Source organism: Ovis canadensis, chromosome 6, assembly GCF_042477335.2.
Source record: "Ovis canadensis isolate MfBH-ARS-UI-01 breed Bighorn chromosome 6, ARS-UI_OviCan_v2, whole genome shotgun sequence".
NCBI lineage: Eukaryota > Metazoa > Chordata > Mammalia > Artiodactyla > Bovidae > Ovis > Ovis canadensis.
This window is the reverse complement of record NC_091250.1, coordinates 120,440,826-120,461,902: the sequence shown is the minus strand read 5'-3', so window position 1 is coordinate 120,461,902 and position 21,077 is coordinate 120,440,826. Positions and strand designations below refer to the sequence as shown.

The window sequence follows — 21,077 nt, the reverse complement described above, 5'->3', positions numbered from 1 at the left end:
GGCTGGTGCATGGGGATGACCCAGAAAGATGTTATGGGGAGGGAGGTGGGAGGGGGGTTCATGTTTGGGAATGCATGTAAGAATTAAAGATTTTAAAATTTAAAAAATAAAAAACTAAAATTTAAAAAATAAAAATAAAAAATAAAATAAAATAAAATTTTGATTGTTGTCCCTGTGCCAGGGATCAGCCTGAGGTGTAAACTTTAGGTCTTCTTAATTTTTTTTTTTTCCTGAAACTGTGCTTTTCCCTGTGCATGCATGGTGAATTTCTAATTTTCCCCATAAATGTGGTTTTAAATGTACTAGTCTTTAATATCTGATTCCCAAAAGAGGAAAAGAGAAAAATGAAAGTGGGGTGAAATGGGTACAAGCCCTTTAAGTCCCCTGAAGGTCACTTCAGCCACTTCAGGGGGAGGAGTTCACAACAATAAGGGGAGATACAACAGCAATGCCGCCCCCAAGCAACAGTTAGCAGTCAGGTCACAGATCTCCAATATTTGAAGGTCAGGGTCCTTTTGGCCCACGCTGCCTTCTGCAAGTTGTGTACCGGCTGCTCCTAGAACACAAGAATAGCTGCCTGCTCTGGGCCTGGGACTGAGAGATGGGTAGCTGCTGCTGTACTAAGCACTGAGGTTAACCATAATTAACTTCAATCCAGGCCTTTCCTTGAAAGTTGTAAGCCTTCGTCAGACTCCAGATTTCCAAAATAATTGCATCAGACATTCTACCAGTGTAGTTGTTGTTGAGGTGGGAATAAGTTCCTGGTGTTCTCCACCGTCTTTTCAGAATCAGGTTCTGTTTAATTTGGGTAGTAGCTATAGAGTTTATTGAATTATTATTTACAAGCCACAGGTACATGTGTTTTATATGTATATATTACATATATATAATAATTGTGTATATAATATACATTTTATTATATATAAAATATATTGTATTATATTTAAAATATTTCAAAGAATATATGTATACATATAAGTGACAAAATTGAACAAGATTAACATAAATAAAATTTAATTCTAAAAACTAGGTAACAATAAAGGATATATAAAAAGTGGTGATCATAGTAAAACATACTACTTCTATGTTTTTTACGAAGAAAGTAGAAATATTGTTTAATTCAATACCTTGCTAAGTAAGATGATGTAGATGTTAAAATTTAAACGTAAGTGCTAAAAGTTTAGAAACAGCCGAGAGGGGAATTAAAGAAACTGAATCAATGAACTTGAAGAGGAGAAAAGCATGGTAGACAGAAACCACTGCACATAAAGATAGCAGTAATATCAGTCACTGTAATAGGGGTGAACATACTGTTCTCACTAAATAATAGTCACACTGTCAGTCTGGATATTTTAAAAAAATCTATGCATGGCCTATTTATAAGAATGTGGCAAAAAACATGAAGATAGATAGTGAAAAACTATATATAATGAGATATAAAAAGATAGATAGATCAGGAAAAGAATATAGGTCAAAATTGACATTACAGGAAAAAATTTTTTTCAGGGTAATGAGAATAAACTACAAAATGATAAGAAAAATTCACATCTCTGAAGTTGTATGCTGATACAAAATTGAAAAATATGTGAAGCAAAAATTGCTGGAATCATAAGGAAATATAACAAATCAAACATTTGATGAGAGACTTTCAGCTGTCTCATGTGGAGATAGATCAAAGGGACAGAAAATAAGATACAATTAACAAGTTTAAGCTGCTGCATGGAAATAGATCCCTGCAGGAAACAAAGTGAATAGTCAGAACACTGGTTGAGAGAAGGTATTATCAGCAGATATACATGTCAAAAGTTTAGTCTCCAATGTGTAAACAGTGCCTACAAATAACTAGGGCTTCTCAGAATCAGGTGAAGAATCTGCCTGCAATGCAGGAGAAGGAGGTTTGATCCCTGGGTCAGGAAGATCCCTTGGAGAAGGGAATGGTTACCCACTCCAGTATTCTTGCCTGGAGAATTCCATGGACAGAGGAGCCTGGATGGCTATAGTCCATGGGGTTGCAGAGAGTTGGACACAACTGAGCAACTAACACACACACACGACTAATTAGAGAATCAAACCATTCCATAGATAAATGGATGATGAATAACAACAGGATGCACAGAAGAGAAGGCCCAAGTGGCAAATGAATCTGTGAATAGATAACAGATTCCCTGGGGCTGAATTGTGTCCACTCAAAATAAATGTGTTGAAATCCATCCCCAGTGCCTCAGAATCTGTGTTTGAAGACAGGGTGGGGGGTCTTTGAATAAGTAATTAAGGGTAAATTAGGTCATTAAAGTGAATATTAATCCATTGGACTGATCTCCTTATAAGAAGAAGAAATTTGGACACAGACACACACAGAGGGACAATCATATGAGGACACATGGAGAAGACAGCCATCAGCAAACCCAAGAGAGAGGCCCCAGGTTGACACTTTGATGGACTTTCAACCCTGCCAAATTGTGAGAGAGTAAATTGCTGTCTTTTAAATCCTCACCCCACTCCACCCCTGTTTATGGTGTTTTGTTATGGTATCCCTGCAAACTAATACATTCATAATCAAAACTCTTGGTGTAAACATTTTGGTGCATGTATTTTTGTATATGCAGGTGAATGTCTTTGCTGGATATCTGCAGAAGAAAACAATTGTTGGATAACTGGTCATGTTTTTGTTCAGCTTGAGTTGTTACTTAGTCACTAAGTCATGTCCAACTCTTTGTGACCCCCTGGACTGCAGCTTCCCAGGCTCCTCTGTCCATTGGGATTACCCAGACAAGAATACTAGGGTGAGTTGCTGTTTCCTTCTTCAGGGGATCTTCCCAAACCAGGGATCGAACCCACATTTCCTGCATTGGCAGGTGGATTCTTTACCACTGAGCCACCAGGGAAACCGTGTTCAACCTAAGTTTAGTTTAGTTCAGTCACTTAGTCATGTCTGACTCTTTGCGACCCCAGGGACTGCAGCACATCAGGCTTCTCTGTCCATCACCAACTGGAGCTTACTCAAACTCATGTCCATCAAGTCTGTGATGCCATCCAACCATCTCATCCTCTGTCATCCCCTTCTCCTCCTGCCTTCAATCTTTCCTACCATCAGTCTTTTCCAGTGAGCCACTTCTTCACATTAGGTGGTCAAAGTATTGGAGTTTCAGCTTAGGCATCAGTTCTCCCAATGAATATTCAGGACTGATCTCCTTTAAGATAGACTGGTTGGATCTCCATGCAGTCCAAGGGACTCTCAAGAGTCTTCTCCAACACCACAGTTCAAAAGCATCAGTTCTTTGGTGCTCAGCTTTCTTTGTAGTCCAGCTCTCACATCCATATATTACTACTGGAAAAAACATAGTTTTGACTAGACGAACCTTTATTGGCAAAGTAATGTCTCTGCTTTTTAGTATGCTATCTAGGTTGGTCATAGTTTTTTTTTTCCAAGGAGCAAGCGTCTTTTAATTTCACGGCTGCAGTCATCATATGCAGTGATTTTGGAGCCCCCCCAAAATAAAATCTGTCATTGTTTTCATTGTTTCCCCCATCTATTTGCCATGAAGTAATGGGACCAGATGCCATGATTTTAGTTTCCTGAATGTTGAGTTTTAAGCCAACTTTTTCACTCTCCTCTTTCACTTTCATCAAGAGCCTGTTTAGTTTCTCTTCTCTTTCTGCCGTAAGGGTGGTGTCATCTGCATATTTGATATTATTGATATTTCTCCCAGCAATCTTGATTCCAGCTTGTGCTTCATCCATTTTGCATGATGTACTCTGCATATAAATTAAATAAGCAGGGTCACAATACACAGCCTTGACGTATTCCTTTCCTGATTTGGAACCAGTCTGTTGTTCCATGTCCAGTTCTAACCATTGCTGCTTGACCTGCATACAGATTTCTCAGGAGGCAGGTCAGGTGGTCTGGTATTCCCATCTCTTGAAGAACTTTCCAGAGTTTATTGTGATCCACACAGTCAAAGGCTTTGGCGTAGTCAATAAAGCCGAAGTAGATGTTTTTCTAGAACTCTCTTGCTTTTTCTATGATCCAGCGGATGTTGGCAATTTGATCTCTGGTTCCTCTGCCTTTTCTAAATCCAGCTTGAACATCTGGAAGTTCACGGTTCATGTACTGTTGAAGCCTGGCTTGGAGTATTTTGAGCATTACTTTGCTAGAGTAGATACTCAGCCTGAGTACCATAGATACTCAGAGTAGATACTACTAAGTACTTTTCCAAAGTATTTGGCTAATTTGGATTACAGTCAGCAGTGTATGACAGGTAGGCCTGTTACAGAGCCAGCAACTTGTGCTATTGTCCCTAGTTCTTATTTTAGCCGTTTTGTTGGGTAGATGAGAAACCACATTTTCATTTTGATCTGCACTTCTCTAATGCGGCTGAACTCTTTATATATTTTGTATATATAATAGTTGTATATCCCTCCTTTTGTTCAAGCAACTCTTCAAATCTCTTGCCCTTTTTTCTTTCACTTTAAATGTATGAAGTTAAGCTAATTTTATTCACCTTTGAATAGGTATTTTCATATGGTTCATAATTTGTTATTGCTGTTCAGTTGCTAACTGACTCCTTGCGACCCCATGGACTGCAGCACACCAGGCTCCTCTGTCCTCCACTATCTCCCAGAGTTTGCTCATATTTATGTCGGTGTTACTAACCGTCATGCCAAAGGATAAATAGTGAAAATTCCTTCTTCTAGTCCTAAAACCAGGCCATCAAGTGATCCTGCCCAGATCATAGTTGTCAGTCTTATAATTCCAGCGATCTTTTATGTATGCATAAATAACCCATATATTATTTCCTTTTTTTAAAAAAATGGCTTAGTATACTAAACATTGTTGTGTACATTGCTTTTTTGATAACAGTTTCATTGAGATATAAATTCACATGCTATAAAATTTGCACATGCACAATTTTAAATGCACAATTCAGTAGTTTTAAATATATTCACAAGTTGCATAACCATCACCACAATCTAATTTTAGAACATTTCTGTCATCCCTAAAAAACATTTAATATCTATTAGCCATCAGTCTTTATTCCCTGTACTCTTCTCCTATATGTTTTTTTTTCCCTAGAAATTTCACTGTTTTGTATCGTACATTAAGATTTACAGTCGTTCTGAAATTTTTAGGTGTGTGTGATATGCAGTCTGTCACAATTCATTTTTCTCCTCATAGACATACAATTGATGCAGAACCGTTTACTGAAAAACCTCCCATTTGCCACTGGTTAATATGCCCCTCCTCCTTTTAAAAAATAAATCAAGTGTATGACTTTAAATAAGGTAAACTTTCTAGGTGCTTGTTTGGGCTTAGTGAAATAGGTGTGAGCTCTGCTCTGGTGGCACAGTGGTAAAGAATCCTCCTGCAGTGCAGAAGATGCGGGAGGCATAGGTTCGATCGCTGGAGGAGGAAATGGCAACCCACTCCAGTTTTCTTGCCTGGGAATTCCCATGGACAGGGGAGCCTGGTGGGCTGCATGCAGTCCATGGGGTCGCAAAGAGTCTGACACGACTGAGCAACTTATCACACATGTGAGCACGCACAAAATAGGTATAATTGTATATTCCTCTGGAGTTATTGTGAGGATTGCAAGAGTAAGACTGTGATACACATTCATCATTCCATGTATTTAGCATCAGAATGTTAGCTTTATTCTTTTAGCTGCTCATTGTTATAGCTAATTCGCCTTAAGGCTTTCTATGTGCTTCCCTCTGTGCTGGTTGCTTACTTCACTTTTACGTAATCCCACAGAGACAGGACTTGAAGGACGTGATTTCTGTTGTTTACTTACATATCCACAGCACCTAGACCAGTGTCTGACATACGGTTGGTACTCAGTGCATTTGTTTAACAAGCCATCTTCTGCCTGTGAGCATAAGAAGAAATATGTAGAGAGCATCACTGCAGCATTACTTATAACAAGGGGCAAGTAAAACCAGCTGTGCTGAGACTCAGTAGGAAATAGATAATATTTATAAATAGAAAATGAAATTTATACATGGTAATATGATATAGGGCATGATATTAAGATGATTCAAATAATGTTATAGATGAGTCAACCATCACAATTCCCAAATGCATGAAACAAAATTTAATAGCACTGGAAGGAAAAACAGAAAAACCCACAGTTATGCCTGGGGGCGTCTTAGCAGTTGATAGAACTTTTAGACAGAAAGTCAGCAAAGATATAAAAGGATGAACTTCACCGTGACCGAGAGTACCTAACTGATATTTGTAGAACGTTTCAACAAGTAACAGCAGAGAGGACTTTTTTTTCAAGTGTCCGTGGAAAGTTCACAAATAATATATCTGGTTCTTGGTTCATAAAACAAACCTCAACAAACTTTAAAAAATGAAATCATAAAAGAACATGCGCTATGACCGTAAAGCAACCACACTGGACCATACTCACAGGAGGACTGTAGGAAAATCTCCAGACACTTGTTCATTAAACACAGACTTCTAATAATTCTTGGGTTAAAGAAGAGACCTCAGGAGAGATAAAGATACATACAAGTGTGAATGAAAACACAAAATCTGTAGGATTCAGCTAAAGCTATGATGGTTTATAAATTTATAGCTCTGGATGCTTACATTAGAAAAGGGAAAAGGTCTCAAATTTTGATCTATTTTTCATCTCAAAAAACTAAAAAAATGATTAGAAAAATAAACCCAAAGAAAGAAAAAAGGAAATAATAGAGTGGAATCAATGAAACTGAAAAGAAGAAAGCAATAGAAAAAAAAATCAATGGAACAGCAAGCTTGTTCTTCAGAAAAAAGATTGATGAAACTTTAGCAAGACTGACAAATAGAAACTACGAGAAGATACAAATTATGAAAATCAGGAATAAAACAGAGGCATCCCTAAAGATTCTTCAGTCATTAAAAGGATAATAAGGGAATACTGTGAAAAGCTTTATACTCATAAATTTGACAGTTTAGGAGAAATGGAGCAATTTCTCAAAATCTACATACTGCCAACACTTAAGCAAGAAAAAATTAAATAATCCTATCACTTTTATATAAACTGAATTCATAATTTAAAAGCTCCTGAAGAATGAAATTCCATGTCCAGATAGTTTCACTAGAGAGTTCTAACAAATATTTAAAGAACTAATACCTATTTTATACAATCTCTTCCAGGAAATCTAGGAAATAGAAGAGAAATGAACACTTCCCAATTCATTTTATGAACTTGTATTGCCCTGATACCAAAGGCAGATAAAGATAGTGCAGTGAGAGAAAGGACCAATATCTCCCAGGAATACAGAGATATACAGAGGACACACTCTACTAGTATGAATTACCATTATTCACTTCCTTTTTCTTACTCCATGCCCCTTTGTAAAGAATGCAAATTATACATTTCTTTTGGAATTCAGCCCAAGGGGAGAGGTTTGGCTCCATCTCATTCAGACAGTGAGCACAGATTGTCCATTCTGCCCTGCCTTGTTGCCGTGCCCTGCAAAGGAGGTGGAACCATGCTCACAATCAGTTTGTCCACATGAACACACCATTCGCCTCTCCTTCATTCCAGATTTTCCCTCTCCATCAGTCTTACTTTGTTAGGCACTGCAAAACCTTTAGAAGAAAGCAGGAGCAAGCACAAATTTAATTTACAAATTAAATGAAACCATTAAGTCACAAGAACAGGGTTCTGCACTGACGCACAGAGACGGTACTTTAGAGTCTGTAAAACCTGCTGTGCAGCTGGCAGGTGGGGAGGAGTGTGGAGGACAAGAAGCTCCTGGAAGCAATGATGTAAACATCACGCAGAGACCAGTGCCCGACACGAAGCTTTCCTTTCCCATCAACCCACCACCTCCCATATTTCTTTCTGTACTGTCTCCCCGCTTCCTCAAGCTTCGGCATGAAATTGACAGACTGATGTGCCACGTAGACTATGGGTCCTTGGGGTGTTTATGATTCATTCATTCTTGAGTGTGTCTGATGCTCCAGGTTATGGGCTAAATGCAAGGTCACAAAGCTACAAACAGCTTGGTCCCTGTGCCAGACAGCTGGCTGTCTGGTGGGGAGAAGAGACCAGGAGAGAGGGGGTCCCTGTGCCACAAGGAAAGTGCCACCAGAGCCCTGAGCAGGGATTCTGAAATGGAGCAGGACCCTATGGTCCTTCGGCACCATGTCCTCAGCCTGCCTTTTGTCTGTGGAAACACTTTAGCCAAAGAGTAAGTTTAACCAGAGAAGTGAGAGAATGAAGACACCAAGGAAAGCAGTCAAACGGGGCAAAATGATAGTCATTATACAAAATCAAGGACTTTAGTTCCTTGTCAAGGGCTGTAGATAATATTCTGAGCTGAGCTGTCTTGTAGCTACTTAAACCCCGACCAGGTAGAAGAAGTTAACACATGATGACCAGAATATAGCCCTCACATAAGCTGCCACAGTTCCAAGAATTGACCTCAAGGAAATAGGGACAAACTGACCCTGGAACCCTGAAAACCAATCACTGCTTAAAACAATCAAGATGACTGACCAGACCACCACGTGACCGATTTCAAGATGTCAAGAATTGACTGTGCTGTTTCTACATGTAGCCCCCTCAGCCTCCCACTGCACTGCCTTCAAAAGCTCTTGCCCACTGATTGTTGGACATAAGTTCATCTTTGGACGTGAATTCGCCTTTGGACATGAGCTCGCCCTTCCCCCAGCTACTGGCGTCCAAAATAAAACAAACTTCTTTTCCACCTATCTTGCTTCTTGATTGGCTTTCAAGCGGCAAGCAGCCAGACCTTACTTCCCACAACAATTCTAGAATCTGGGGGTGGAGAAATCATCTTGGTTCAACTCGCAGCTCTGCCGTTTCCTGGCTGGGTCAGTTGGAAAATAGTCCTTCATCTTTCTGAGTCTCAGTGTGTCCACATCTGCCAAAGGCAGCTCATGGTAACACTTACCTCCAAGGGCTGTTGAGAGGATGCGATGAGTTAATAGACACAGGGTACATGGAGCAGTGCCTGGCACACAGTGGGCAGCACAGGGTACACAGGGACATAAAAAGGGTCGCCCAACTCAGTCTTCCAGGTTAAGAGTCATGTCCGACTCTTTGCAACCCCACAGACTGTATAGTCCTTGGAATTCTTCAGGCCAGAATACTGGAATGGGTAACCTTTCCCTTCTCCGGGGAATCTTCCCAACCCAGGGATCAAACCCAGGTGTCCTGCATTGCAGGTGGGTTCTTTACCAGCTGAGCCACAAGGGAAGCCCCCTAAAAGGGGTGCATCTATCTAAACCAGGGTTTCTTTGCCTTGGTGCTGAGGACATTTGGGGCCAGGTCACACTTTGTGATGGGGCCGTCCAGTTCATTGCAGGATGTTTAACGGCAACCTTGGCCTCTACTTAGTAGAGGCCAGTAGCACCCATTCCCCCAGTTGTAACTACCAAAAATGTCTCTAGATGTTGTCAAATGTCCCCATGAGAGCAAAGGTGCCCCTGGTTGGAAGCTACTGCTCTAAACTGGAAAGAGGATGATGGATGAAAAAGAGTAGAAAGGCAGGATTGGAAAACATTGTGAGTGATCAGTTAGGGATGACAGTGACAACAAAGAGTCTCCTTGGGACTGTAGGTTCATGGCCAAGGGCAAGAAATGGAAATGCAGCAATGGATCACCTGGGGCACTTTTCCTGGCGTGGAGCATCGAACTCCAGACCCCTTATGGCTATCCCAAACTCAGGGGAGACATCTGGGGCAACTTCTCCCGCTGAACCCCAGCTTCTGGCACAGGGCTGGCTGTATGGTAGAAGCCTGCAGAGTCTTTGTTGGTGTGTGCATGCGCTCACATTTGTAAAGTAGTCCCTGAGGCCACCTGCCATCATTTCTTTTATTAAGAAAGTTCATCCATGATCATGCTGCCCAGACCACCTTGCTATTGCCCCACGAAGCACTGTTTTTATGGACATGGGCTTTGACACATTCAGCCTACACTGAGGAACATCATACAAAAAAATCTCCCGTTAAACTTGTGACTCTGTTCAGAGCTATTTTATTATTTTTTATTATTTACTTTTTATTTGGCTGCACCAGGTCATAATTGTGACATACAAGATCTTACAGTGGCAGCATGTAAGCTCTTAGTTGCGACATGTGGGATCTAGTTCCCTGCCCAGGGACTGAACCCAGACTTCTTGCTTTGGGACCACAGAGTCTTAGCCACTGAACAACCAAAGAAGTCCACAGAACAATTGCATGTAGCTCATTGATCACACATTACAGAATGCCACATTTGTAAGAAGCCAGTGGGAGAGATGTCCCTCTGGCTTCTGTACCAGTAATAAACATATGAATCATAAAAGTAAACAAGTGATTTGTTTTTTCACCTTGACCCTTGAATCATGGAGCTGGTCGTGTTCCTCACTTTGTTCTGATTGCTGGGGAAGGTTAGAGACCCATTGATGACCCACTTCTGGCAAGCAGGCAGGTTCTTTGAGCATGAATTGGGGTATTTTTGCCCGCATCCATTTTCTTGGCTTTCTTTTTTACTCTTTGACTTGACCGATAGTTTACTTATTTTCAATTGCATTATGTTACATGTATTTAGCGAGTCACTTTTAATCTATTTTGGAATAAGGTAGCAAATGCTTTGAAAAAAAAAAAACAACAGAATGGGGTTCTTCATGCCGTGTGTTCGCGCTCAGTCACGCCTGACTCTTTGTGATCCCATGGACTGTAGCCTGCCAGGCTCCTCTGTCTGTGGGATTAACCCGGCAGGAATACTAGAGCAGGTTACTATTTCCTTCTCCAGGGGATCTCCCCACCAAGGGCTCAAAATTGCGTGTTCCGCCACTCCTGCGCGGACAAGCGGATTCTTTACCACTGAGCCACCATGGTGGCCTGGGTCAATGTCCAGGCCCAGACTGATGCCTTTCTAGCTCCTGACCTTCTTTGATCTTGAATGTTGATTTCTCCATGGTCACTGTTACTGTAATCCAGTGTTGACTTCTCATTCCTGATCTCCATCATTTCCATGACAATATGCAACAGTATCATGAGAACGTAATTGTAATTCCAATCCAAGAAGAAGCAAAAGAGACAACAGCACAGAGCTGTAGAACAGCACGAAACCACAGGGAGATCAATGCGAGGTCATTCTCTGTTCTCAGATAATGGCATTGAGACTCCTGGGGAATGCAGAGTCCTTGGCCCAGGTGACAAAGGATCCGCAGTGAGAAAAAGCTGTAACCAGAGTTATTGCCTAAATTATCGTTCTCTTTGCATTTTGAATTTCCTCTTTAGAATTCATTCCACTCTGCGTATTTCTCTCCTGAAAATTCATGTCGCTCTTCCAAACAGTTCTGATGGAATATTGAATGAGATGCCCTTTGACTGTTTAGCTGTGAATTGAGAGTGCAGAACTCACTGTTATTAACATAGCGTTTCAATAGTCCATCAACTATTGGAATATAAATTGAGGATCTGTAGGAGGCATATTATAGCTGATTCCTATCATTGCTTTTTGAGCATCTAAACCTTTCTCTCCAGTAGCAAATAAGTAGAAGGATTCATCAAATGACTCTTTCAGTTCCAAGTGAATGAAGCACAATGTTAAGCAGCTTTAATCAAAAAGTACAGCCATTGTCCATGTCAACATGAAATTCAGGGACAGACCACTCTTCTGCCTGGGCTGGAGCCCACACCTCCAGCAGGGTCTCTCCCTGTACTTAGATCTCAGCCTGGCTCAACTCCCTGCAGCTTCAGGTGGGTCTTATCTTCGTTTGGGCAACAGGGTCTAGACAGTCTCACAGTTACAGCTTCTGGCCAAGCACACCTAGAGGAAGAGATTTTTCTTTCAGTGTCCACACGCTGATTACAAGAGCATCCACAAGGGGGCCTGATGAACCAACACCAGTGGCCAGTTGTTGTTCAGTCCCTCAGTCATGTCTGACTCTGTGCAACCCCATGAGCTGCAGCAGTCCAGGCACCCCTGTCCTTCACAGTCTCCTGGAGCTTGCTCAAACTCATGTCCATTGACTCGGTGATGCCATCCAACCGTCTCATCCACTGTAGTCCCCTTCTCCTCCTGCCCTCAATCTTTCCCAGCATCAGGGTCTTTTCTAATGAATTGGTTTTACACATCAGGTGGCCAAAGCATTGGAGTTTCAGCTTCAGGATCAGTCCTTCCAATGAATATTCAGAGTCAATTTCCTTTAGGACTGGCTGGTTTGATCTCCTTGCAGTCCAAGGAACTCTTGAGAGTCTTCTCCAACACCGCAGTTCAAAAGCATCAATTCTTCAGCACTCAGCCTTCTTTATGGTCCAGCTCTCACATCCATACACAACTACTGAAAAAACCATAGCTTTGACTAGAGAGACCTTTGTTGGCGAAGTAATGTCTCTTCTTTTTAATATGCTGTCTAGGGTTTGTCATAGTTTTTCTTCCCAGGAGTAAGCATCTTCTAATTTCATGGCTGCAGTCACCATCTGAAGAGATTTTGGAGCCCAAAAAACATAAAGTCTGACACTGTTTCCACTGTTTCCCCATCTATTTGCCATGAAGTGATGGGACTGGATGCCATGGTCTTAGTTTTCTGAATGTTGAGTTTTAAACCAACTTTTGCACTCTTGTCTTTCATTTTCTTCAAGAGACTCTTTAGTTCTTCTTCCCTTTCTGCATAAGGGTGGTGTTATCTGCATATCGGAGGTTATTGATATTTCTCCCGGCAACATTGATTCCTGCTTGTGCTTCATCCAGCCCAGCATTTCTCATGATGCACTCTGCATACAAATTTAAAAAAATAGGGTGACAATATATAGCCGTGACATACTCTTTTCCCAGTTTGGAACCAGTCTGTTGTTCCATGTCTAGTTCTAACTGTTGCTTCTTGACCTGCATACAGATTTCTCAGGAGGCAGGTCAGGTGGTCTGGTATTCCCATCTCTTAAAGAATTTTCCATAGTTTGTTCTGATCCACACAGTCAAAGGCTTCAGTGTAGTCAATGAAGTAGATCTTTTTTGGAATTCTTTTGCTTTTTCTATGATCCAATGGATGTTGGCAATTTGATCTCTGGTTCCTCTGCCTTTTCTAAATCCAGCTTGAACATCTGGAAGTTCTTGGTTCATATACTCTTGAAGCCTAGCTTGGAGAATTTTGAGCATTACCTTACTGTCATATGAAATGAGTGCAATAGAGGTGTGTAAATTTCCTAGTCATTTTTCCTCTCTTTGTTGAGAAGAAGAAGCAGGAATCATTAGACATCCAACAGGTACACCTTAAGTGAGGAGGGAAAATCCCACATGAACTAGAAATAGGGGAATGCAGGGTGTTTTGAGACCATACATTCTGCAACCGAATGGTGTCTCTTACGCACTTTTCTTGAACATAGACCAAAAAAAAAAAATCACTTCATCATACAAAGTCAGTATTACCATGATACCAAAATGGGTCAGGACAAAGGTAGGAAAATTTGAGCTAGTGTCAATTGTAACACTTGATGCAAAAATCCTAAATGAAAAACATGAATCCAGTTTTAAAAAGTATATATAGTATATGTTATATATAGTATACTTCTATATGATGTGTATATTTATTATATACACGTTATATATAATAGAGACATATATGTGTGTCTTATTTACTTAGATATACATATATGAGTGTGTTTATCAAGTAAGGTTTAGTTTAGAAATGCAAAGACATTTTAATGCTAAAAAAAAGCCTCTGAACCCATTCAATAAAATTTCTTAGCAGTCTAGACAGCAACTTTCTTAACTGGATAAATGTTATCCAGTGGCAGTCGTCCAGTGGTTAAGACTCCACACTCCCAATGCAGGAGGCGCAGGTTCAGTCCCTAGTCAGGGAACTAAGAGCCACATGTGTGGCCAAAAAAAAAAAAAAAATGTTATTCACCAAATATCTACAGCAAACAATTTATTTAATAGAGTTTACTAAATTCCAGAACAAAATGAAAATGCACGATCTCACCTCTTATAATCAGTGTTTTACTGGAGGCCCTGGATAGTAAAATAAAATAAGGAAAAAGAAGCAAGGGGCATAAGGATTGCAAGGATATATGAACATGGCAGTTGTTGTGGAAGAATCATCATCTTCATGTAATAAGTGGAAAAAGTGGGGCTTCCCTGGTGGCTCAAGAAGTAAAGAATCTGCCTGCAATGCGGGAGACCTGAGTTCGATCCCTGGGTCAGTAAGATCCCCTGGAGAAGGAATGGCAACCTATTCCAGTATTCTTGCCTGGAGAATCCCCATGGACAGAGGAGCCTGGTGGGTTCCCATCCATGGGGTTACAAAGAATTGGACATGACTGAGCAACTAACACTTTCACAAGTGGAAAAAATGTTAGAAAAGTATTATAACTAAGAGGTCAGCCAAGCTGCTAGATTCAAGATAAACAAAAGCAATTCCAGAGTACATCTTCCCCTAGCAGTGACCTGTGAGTACATCTTACTTTAAAAGACTATCTTTGCAAATACAATCTATTTTAAAACATCATAACAATAGGGAGGTTTCATATGTATACCTATGGCTGATTCATGCTGATGTATGGCAGAAACCAACACAATATTGTAAAACAATTATCCTCCAATTAAGAATAAATTAAAAAAACAATAATGAAGTGTGATAATAACAACGATGATAATAAAAATATCATAATAAAAATGCATACATGCCAGGCTTTTAAGTAGAAAATTATAAAGCTTTATTGACAAGCATAGAAAGAAGACCAGATATTTCGATCATAAACCAGCCACTTCTTTGCTCTCTCTGGCTCCCAATCTCTGTCATATGGGACTAGATGGCATTTAAGGTTCCTCCCAGTTCTGGAGCTCTCCATCCCATAAGCACAGGATCCGTCACCTCTTCTATGACTGAATCAGGTTCCCTCCCCTGGTCTGCACACCCAGGTCAACACAGCAGTTGCAACTGCAGCAGCATCCCAACAGTGGGTAATTGTAATTGAGGCAAGACTGAGGGGTCTGGGTCCTTGTTTTCACCCTAACACTGGCTCACTGAGGCCCTACTTCCCTCTTCTGTCCAACAAGAGGGATAGCCCAACTGGCCCAGGATATAATAGTCAAGGATCTGAGACACAGATCTAAGCATCCAGAACAACATCCTGTCATTCTGCAATGCCCTTATTACAGTCCATGGTTCCATGTGGATTGTGACAACATTTTATGATGTGATTCTAGTTTACAATTGTTTGACGCTATTCTTAGAGTTTATCTGTTGTCTCTTCGAGCCATAAAAGGCCTAAGTGCATTTCTTACTGCTTTGGGGAAAAAATACTCCCCAAAACATAGTGCTCAAAATACAATCACTTAATTATCTCATGTTCTGTGAATTGACCGGGCTCATCAGGGTGGTTCTTCTGCCCCACGTGATGTCAGCTGGGGCTATAGCAAAATATCCAAATTCCCAAAGGGTCACTCCCAAGGCTGCTGATTGGCGGTGGCTGGCACTGGGTGCTCAGCTGAGGCTGTCAAGTGGAGCACCTTGGTTTTCCTTCTTGTGGTCTCCCCATAGAGCTTGAGCACCAGCTGGGTTCCAAGCAGCCATCCATGTAGAAATTGCCAGTTCCCTTAAAGCTTGGGTGTTTCTTGCCAGAGCATCACTGCCTTCTAGGGCTGCAGAAACAAGCTCCTCGTGGGGAGTGGCACATGTCGGGAGGACAGGGGAATGGAGTGGAGAGGAGACTGCAGCTTTGGAGACCTTACTGAAGTCCATTGTTGTTGTTCAGTCACGTCCGGCAGTTTGCAACCCATGGACGCAACATGTCAGGCTTCCCTGTCCTTCACCATCTCCCAAAGTTTACCCAAACTCATGTCCATTGAGTCAGTGACGCCGTCCAACTATCTCATCCTCTGTCATCCGCTTCTCCTCAATCTTTCCCAGCATCAGGCTCTTTTCCAGTGAGCCAGCTCTTCGCATCAGGTGGGCGAAGTATTGGAGATTCAGCTTCAGCATCAGTCCTTCCAACGAATATTCAGGATTGATTTCCTTTACAATTGACTGGTTTGATCTCTTTGCAGTCCAAGAGACTCTCAAGAGTCTGCTTCAAAATCACAATTCGAAAGCATCAATTCTTTGGTGCTCAGCCAATGTCTACTTAAAGCACACACTAAAAGTGCAGTAATGTGTTGGAGACCAGGATTGGTTCAAGAGCCATTTGTCAGCTCAGAGCCAGAGGACTGGTGCTTCACCATAGGGCACTGTGACTTAGCATCAGTGCCTCTCTCTGAGCCTCAGCTTGCGCTTCTGGAAAATGGCGCCATTGGTCTTGAGGGCATGGGAGACATCTCCATCCCTAACTTTCTCTGCTCCTCGGTGCTCCTAGGTACTCCTTCCAGGATGAGGAGGACATGTTCATGGTGGTGGACCTGCTGCTGGGAGGGGATCTGCGCTATCACCTGCAGCAGAATGTACATTTCACAGAAGGGGACGTGAAGCTCTACATCTGTGAGCTGGCCCTGGCCCTGGAGTATCTGCAGCGGTACCACATCATCCACAGGTAACATCATCCCCAGCAGGATGCCAGGGGGTGGGGTGTGATGGGAGCAGTCTGCAGCCATGGAGAGTATTTTCTCACTGACATTCTTTAGACGTGGCAGTACATGGAGATCATAAAAAGCAGAGCAACATCATTATTGCTCATACCTTCTCTGTGGACAGCCTACTCCATTGTCACCTGCATTGAGGTGAAACACCACCACTGCCCGTGTGCCCTCTTCTCTTGGTACCCACTGCTTAGAGATGTGGCTGCCCTTTGCTTTTCCATTCTGGTATGTCTTGGGGAGCCTGGAGTGTTCAGACTCGGGTTAGAAAGAATGGCATGAGTTGGGAACATGAGGGATTCTACTCTCTTACTTTCCATACCTTGGAATCAATGCTGTGCATCGTGGAGGATTTCTTCCTCTTGCAAAGCTTTGGTGCTGGCTTCGGGCTCTGGATATAAGCCCTGAGTTTCCGCTGCTTCCTCAGGACCTTGACTTTTCCCTGCCTGTGCACAGCACAGATGAGTAAGGTAAGTTTGACTGCAGAGGCAGGAGGCCAGCAAGAGGCTTCAGATAGCAATGGGATCCTTGTTGTTTAGTCGCTAAGTCATGTCTGAGTCTTTTGTGATCCTGTGGACTGTAGCCCACCAGGCTGTCCTGTCCATGGGATTTTCCAGGCGAGAACACAGGTCATGGTGGAAGATCTCCTTCTCCAGGGGATCTTCTCAACCCAGGGATCAAACCTGCCTCTCCTGCATCTCCTGTGCTGGCAGGTGGATTTTTACCATTGAGCCACCAGGGAAGTCCAGCAGTGGGATCCTTAATGAAGTCTTCTCTCTGACCGCAGAGGAGGGGGCATGAGTGGCTGCAGATCTGTGCACCATGGTCTTGCATTGTGCCTGGAGGGTCTTCTTCTAACTTGTACAATTTGGGAAGATTTGGGAAAGACAAGGACTTGAATTTCAGGGTAAAAATGGAAGATTAAGCACACACACGTGCGCGCATGCACGCACACACACACACACACACACACACACTTACATTTTCTCACTTCTAAAATCTCCATAAAATGGAAATGAAGTACGTTTGAAAAATGGTAAATTCACAAAGATGGAAAAAAGAGGAGACTATAGCAAAACACAGGGGAAATTGGAAAGAAGATGTTTCGTGGTAAGTGGCTTATGACACCAGAAGCTGAATTTTGAGTTGTGTCTGGAAATAACCATGGATTGATAGATGCTAAATAATCTCTTAAAAAGCTCAGGAATGAATAGTCATCAACAATGATAGAAGGAGGAAGAAAGGATAAAAGAGAGGCTAAAATGTGGTGCAGGGTTTGAAATCCTTTTAAGACATTTTAAAAAGCACCAATCTGCTTGCCCATCCTGAATAACTGGATGTCTGTCCCTTCCTCTTCCAAGCAGAAGACTGAAGGCTTATTCGCTAAAGAGAGTGAAACAGAGTGTCTGAACTGAAGTACATTAAGCCTCTTGAGTTGGGATGCAGTACTGAAGGCAGCACAACTAACTAGATGCATCCATACCAGATGCTGAAATACCACACCCACCCCACTTCCAGCTGGGCTCAAGACTTCAGCTTCCAGGCTGGACACTGGAATGATTTCAATGGGGATGTGGCTGAGCCAAGAGGAAAGAGATTATGACATCAGAAGTTCCCCAGTTCCCTTGGAGTGTAGTTCACAGTCAGCAAGGCCTGCTTCTTTGCTGTAAGCTCCCAACTAGGTTAGTGATGACTAAAGATTATCAGACATCCAGAGAAATCTTCTAACATGAGAGCCACGCAATCAAATTGGAAAAAGAGAAAAAGCTTGGAATAAACAGAGACTCTGCCAGGAGGAAGAACTATCAAAAGATTCATGCTCGGTATTTTCAGAGGAATGAACATATTTTTGCAACTGTAAAATAAACGCTATGTTTACGTAAAATTCAAAGAAAAAACTTCAGATCAGAGTTCTCATAAATTAAAAACATGAAAGTAGAAATGAAATATTCAAAAGATGTGCTGGAAGACAAAGTTAAGGATATTCCTTATGCAGTAGAATAAGGGAAAAAAAATATGAGAATTAGAGGGCCAGAACAGGAAGTTCAATATCAGACAGAGAAAGAAGAAAAGGAGAAAGAGAGAGACAGAGAGAAAGAAAGAAAATAGGGAGGGATGGAGGGGGTGAAGAAAAAGTGGGAAAACATTCCCTGGTGGCTCAGCTGGTAAAGAATCCGCCTGCGATGCGGGAGACCTGGGTTCGATTCCTGGGTTGGGAAGATCTCCTGGAGAAGGGAATGGCTACCCACTCCAGTATTCTGGCCTGGAGAATTCCATGGGCTGTATAGTCCATGGAGTCGCAAAGAATCAGACACCACTGAGCAACTTTCACTTCACTTCATAGGAGGAAGAAATCAACAATGAAATAAAGAAAGTCTCTCAGACCTGAAATATATGCATTTCCAGATTGAAGGGTCCACCAAGGCTACAGGATAATGACTAGAAACAGACATAAATCAAAACAAAATTTCAAAGCCACTAAGTCTGCATAGAAGAACAGAGTATAAAGGCTGAGGAATCAGGATCCTTTGGGATTATCTATCACTAGAAGGTAGAGGAAACGTGCTAATCAATCAAATCTGAGATGTACGTTTTTACAAGTTCAAGGTCTCAAAAAGTATATCTCTCATATATCTTGTCTCAAGTAGTTAGAAAATGACATCAGTTCAGTTCAGTTCAGTCGCTCAGTCGTGTCCGACTCTTTGCAACCCCATGAATCGCAGCACGCCAGGCCTCCCTGTCCATCACCAACTCCCAGAGTTCACTCAAACTCACATCCATCGAGTCTACTAAAATGAAGGGCTAAATCAAGGAGGAAGAAATGGAATATGGAAAGCTGGAGCTCCAGCAAAGGAGAGAAAGAGGCATAAGATATCTTAAAAATGATGGGCGGGTCATCAATGTCAGCTGTGCCTAAGGTGTAGACCATGACTAGTTCTGATTGGAGTCAGATCAAAAGACCCTCAGAGAGTCTTCTTTAGGAAGAGTGAGCTGATAAAAATGGCTAAGATATCTGGCTGCCTTGAGAGATTTATTTACTTGGTTAAGAATCTGAAGTTGAATAAATGAGGTCAGGAGAAAAAACCTCAACAATAAAAAGAAGGTAATTTTTAACTCCAAGGAATCAAAGAGTTAGCTAGGACATTGGATATCATACAATTTACTACATGAAGCATCTCGTGTAGCAAGCTTAGTCATAATCCCCTAAACCCTGAAAGCTGACCTAACCAGAAAAATATATTAATACCCTACTGGGGAAGTGAGGGAGTGGGGAGATGAGTGTGTCTCTTGGGGACACACAAAGGAAAAAGACTGCTATACACTCTTTCTTTCATCCACAGTGGGAAGACAGTAGATAGAGCTGGAAACTGAAAAGTCAATGAGTCCTATACATTTCGAGATAAGGAGCTAAATACCAAAATTATAGCCTGAGACAGATGAATGGGATGGAGAGGGAGAAGTGGGAGAGAAAGTGATATGAATTGTTGCTAAAAATTGTAACAAAACTTTCAGTACAGTTTGATTCTTGGAATTGTTCAGATGTATAATTTTGACACAAATAGTAGCAAACATGACCAAATGCAAATGAAGAAGAAGGAGGAAGAGAAGAAGTATTTAGAAAGAGGAAGGGGGAAGAGGCAAGGCTGTAGTAGTCACCATGGTAACAGAAGTAGTAGTAATAGCCCCAGCAGCCTTAGCCATATGGGAGTAAAGGGCATGCTCAATGAAATGCGGCCTGTTTACTGAGGCGCATTGTTCATTCACACAGTCGAAGACTCTCTTTTGCCCCCAGGAATTCTGGCTCTAGAATCTCTGCTTGTAAGCCCTGTGCTATATTTGGTACAGAAGGTCATTCAGTAGCAGAGAAGAGTCTGTGGGCTGGCTGGGCTGCTTTGAAGGCATTGAAAGGAGTGAGCTCTGTACCAATCTCTTGTACCAGTGTCATTCACCAATTTTCACAGCCATTGCTCTGCTAGTGTGCAGTAGATGTGCAATAGAATAGCAATGGAAGATCTGTTCGCCTACATCCCCCCAGACTGAGTCTTTGTGGCCCTGGGTGAGACAGAGGCCAGCATCCCAGGGCAGACAGACCAGGCGACAGTGAAACTGTCAGGTAAGAGCATGGTGGTTAGGGGACTTCCATGGCACTCCGCTGGTTAAGACTTCCCCTTTCAACACAAGAGGTGCAGGTTCTGTCCCTGGTTAGAGAGCTAAGTGTCCACATGCCTCAAAGCCAAAAAACATAAAGCAGAAGCAATATTGTGACAAATTCAATAAAGACCTTAAAAATGGTCTGCATCACACACACACACACACACACACACACACACACACAAACTAAAAAAAAAAAGAGCATGGTTGTTGGAACCATTTCATTATATTTCAGTAAATATTTTAAAGTTGCTCTCTTTGGGGGTCATCTGTCCTCAGATTCTAAATCTACCTTGGAGAAAAGGAGCTGTCCAACAGTATAGGGAAATTGTTTTTCAAAAATCCTCTAAGTAAATGGAATTACCTTACCATTTGTAAACTTACAGACTTGGCAGAGATTTG

The 21,077-nt window shown here is 41.8% G+C and overlaps 1 protein-coding gene across 5 annotated transcripts in view; it reads left to right on the top strand.

Moving 5' to 3' along the window:
• Positions 1-21,077, top strand: part of STK32B (serine/threonine kinase 32B) — a 389,829-nt gene that overhangs the window by 230,836 nt on the left and 137,916 nt on the right. For all 5 annotated transcript variants that reach the window (XM_069593237.1, XM_069593236.1, XM_069593240.1 and 2 more), the window contains one exon: positions 16,307-16,480. In XM_069593237.1, the coding sequence (XP_069449338.1) occupies positions 16,307-16,480 (174 nt within the window). The remainder of the gene's footprint in view (positions 1-16,306; positions 16,481-21,077) is intronic.